A 3,462-nucleotide genomic window follows, 5' to 3' on the forward strand; every position below is an offset into this window, starting at 1 on the left:
CATCTGGTAATATCTACAAGGTCTATTATCTAGAATCTTTTATCTTGTACTTAGATTTAAAAGTAAAATTGAATTACAATTTGGAGTATCCACACATACTTTCTTATTTTTCAATGAATCATGAATTTTATCACACTTTTTGTAAACACGAACGTCAAAAGTCTGTCTGGGGCACGTAGTAATTTGATATTATTATCATTGAAATGGTAATTATATGTGCATATAAATTGGATGACGTATGTAATTTTGCGTCGAACATATAGGGCATCCAACTGCTGAACCTTCATTCCGATCAAAATTACAATAATCATGTACGTTGCAAGTTTAATTTTGATTTTCACCGTGGTGACAATTTTTTCCTCTTTGGGAGTCGAAGCTCATAATTATACCCGCACCCACGGGACTTTTAATCTCCTTACAAAACGGACTAAGCGACTTGTTGTTTTTCCAAAAGACGCGGCTATCCTGTTCACAGTGTCAATGTCCAAGAACCTTTTAGATGGCCGTCCTACTGGAACAGTAATGATTTATGAACTTGATCACATGGTTCCATTGCCTGATAGCCTCGATGCCTGGAAGCCTAAGCCCAAGAAGATTAACAGCAGTGGTCCTCCGGTAAGAATATCGATGGATTTCAGGAATGTTGGTTAATCTATGCTTTTTTAGTAGTAGTTTTTATACCTTAATTTTCGATTCACATCCTATTTCGAAAGTGATCTTTGGAGTATAAAAAGGAACAAGGAAGTCTAAGTGTTATAAAACAAAGTTTTAAATTCCAGATAAGAAAGTGGGAGTGCATGCAAATATGTTCAAATCACAACTAATCGCAGATGATTCCTTTAACATAATATCTTAATTAAGCTTCCATTCTTTTCCTAGTCTATCCTAAAAGTTCCACCAAGGTGGAAAAATTGTTGACCATGTCCGTGTTTAGCCTTTTTTCGGGAGGAATTTTCGAGATGTGGAGACTCTGGCAGGAATCTAGTCTCTTAACGTCGTTTACTTCCTTCAAAGTATTGGCGTTGTCCAACCACAAATGGTGTCTCTGCTCTATATGTCTGGCAATCGCAGACCTTATGTGTGGGTTATTATTATTTTTAGCGGATTCGGCCTCCCTGAAGTGTTCTAACCCCCTGGTATGGTCTAGCCGTTTTGTTTGCCCTACGTAAATCTTGTCCCAGTCTGGGCAGGAAATCTTATAAATGCCGCTTTTTTTCCGTACACTCTTTTGTCCTTGACTGATTGTAACCGGGTCCTAAGTTGGTATCGTCTGCTGGTCGAGGTAACCCGGAATCCACGTTTATGTTGCCGCCTTTTGATGTTCTGTGTCCAACCCGAGTAGGTTAATATTATCCATTGCCTAGGTGCTGTGTTCACCTCCTGGAAGAGTGCTGAAAGTTTTTGTCTTGAGGCCTGGCGTAGTTTCTTTTCGATCCCGATTTTCGATGAGGTTCCTGTTGTATCCCTTTTTCTTGGTTGTTTCCACTATGTAGTTCATTTTTTTATTTCGTCTCTTCTCTTTGAGTGGTATTGTGGCCATCCTGTAAATCATAAAGTTGTATGCCGCAATCTTATGATGGAAATCGTGGTTTGAGGTGTATGTGATAGTATGGCTGGTTCGGTTTCCTAAAGATGTCGAATTCAAAATCCCCTCTTTCCCGGATTATTTTTAAGTATAGGAACAGTATCTCCCCTTCCTTTTCGATCTACATAGTGGAGTCGATGTTGCTGTGTGCCCAGTTGAATTTCTCGAGGGTTGTTCCTGCTTCTCCTCTTTTGATAATTGCTAATACATCATCCACGTATTTGATCCAGAATCTCGAGAGTGCTCCAGCCTCCTCGAGTTCATTATCCAGGTTCACCATAAATATCTCGCATAGCAACGGTGGAAGGGAGTTGCCCATTGCTGCCCCGGAAGTTGTTTTATAAAATTTATTCGTGAATATGAAATAGGATTCACTCATGCACGTGTAGGCCAGGTTAGTTCTTATACAGGTTAGCCTTCTTCCTCCATTCGTATGAGTTTTCGTGTGTCCTGATCCATTCGTCGTACAAGTGTAGGACTTCCTTCATCAGTACGCTTGGGAACAGCGCTTTTGTGTCGAAGGGTACTAGTATCCCATCACTTTACCATCATCATCACTTTTCTGTCGTTTCCCGCTACTCGTTTTCCTATGTTTAAGCCCAACCTTTCTGAATCCTTCTAAGAGCCACTTCGCAATATTTTGGGTCGGTGAATTCGTTGCTGCTATTATAAATGTATAGATTACCAAATACTTTTAACCAGTAAAAAGGAAAATATCTTCCAAGGCAATCTTTCATTTTCTAACTAACTAAAAAACTGGGAATGACCCCAGTCCACTATTCGCCTGTTCACTTCTACGAGGAGCACAATACATATAATTCACAAAATTGGGTCATACTTCCAGATCAATAATCCTTGGTCAAATAACTCACATCAAAAGGTGTGGAACAGGAAACCCAGTTATAAGGAAACTCTTGAGGATGCATCTCACAGTTGGCGAGAAGGCTACAAGGATCCCTATTTTTGGTACTCGTCTAAGAATCGTATCCAGCAGCTCCGGAAAACGATCCCGCTCAATAAGGAATGGATGGCGCACACTGGTTATCGAGAAAGACGGGAAATATTCGATTCCATTAAAAAAGCAGCTCAAATGAATAAGTAAATTATTTATTAAATATACAAAAAGCATTCAAAACTTCTATAAATTCCAGGATAGATTTGGACGTGAAGAGCTGTATCTTAAGAACAATTTGTGAAGTGAAGCACTTCCTGTTGCCACCTGGGAAATCCTTGATACAGGATATCATACGGATATTGTTTAGGTAGTTTGCAGCATGAAAATGCAGTAACGCAATGATGACTGTCGATGTGATTTTAATTCTAGCATTCCAACACAACCTCATTGGAAAGATGAATACAACAAGGCTGCTCGGCACAAAAAGCGAGATTGCAAGGAAATTTACAGAAGCAGATGTCCAATTAGCGTTTTGGAATTAGTGCTACAAAATCAATCCGATCTGTCGAAATTGTAATTCATCTTTTGATTACGTACCAGATAAATTAATTGGCATAACGAAAGATGCAGTCCTGCCAAATGAAAGAGATAATACTTTAATACTTTTTGGTTTGTTGCATCTTATGACCTAATTGCATCTACTATTTTATAGATGATCTGTAAAACATAATCATCATCATCTTGACACTACAGGCTGAGGTCGAACCCTGGCCGCCTGGATCGTTGTCCTAAAATTGTCTCAATCCCGTGACTGCGTCCTCCAATTTTGGAAATCCAGTGTCCGGATAGCTGAGTGGTTAGAGCACAAGGCTGTCGTACGGAAGGTCGCGGTTCAAATCTCACTGGTGACAGTGGATACCAAACGACTCAGCTGTGAATGAGTACCTGAGTCAAATCAGGGTAATAATCTCAGGCGAGCGCA

General features: G+C 39.8%; 1 protein-coding gene across 1 annotated transcript; it reads left to right on the top strand.

Moving 5' to 3' along the window:
• Positions 1-299: 299 nt before the first annotated feature.
• LOC119647184 lies at positions 300-3,057 on the top strand. The gene is made up of 4 exons (XM_038047993.1): positions 300-615; positions 2,430-2,683; positions 2,737-2,847; positions 2,910-3,057. The coding sequence occupies exons 1-4, from the start codon at positions 310-312 to the stop codon at positions 3,055-3,057; spliced, it is 819 nt and encodes a 272-aa protein (XP_037903921.1). The 5' UTR covers positions 300-309.
• Positions 3,058-3,462: the final 405 nt, after the last annotated feature.

Source organism: Hermetia illucens, chromosome 1 (genome assembly GCF_905115235.1).
Source record: "Hermetia illucens chromosome 1, iHerIll2.2.curated.20191125, whole genome shotgun sequence".
In the NCBI taxonomy this organism is placed as follows: Eukaryota; Metazoa; Arthropoda; class Insecta; order Diptera; family Stratiomyidae; genus Hermetia; species Hermetia illucens.

Excerpts from the sequence above, each read along its gene's own strand:
- LOC119647184 (XM_038047993.1), top strand. The coding sequence starts at position 310 with ATGTACGTTGCAAGTTTAATTTTGATTTTCACCGTGGTGACAATTTTT. Across the intron at positions 2,684-2,736 it reads AAAGCAGCTCAAATGAATAA|GATAGATTTGGACGTGAAGA; the intron begins GTAAATTATTTA and ends TATAAATTCCAG. Across the intron at positions 2,848-2,909 it reads ATCATACGGATATTGTTTAG|CATTCCAACACAACCTCATT; the intron begins GTAGTTTGCAGC and ends TTTTAATTCTAG.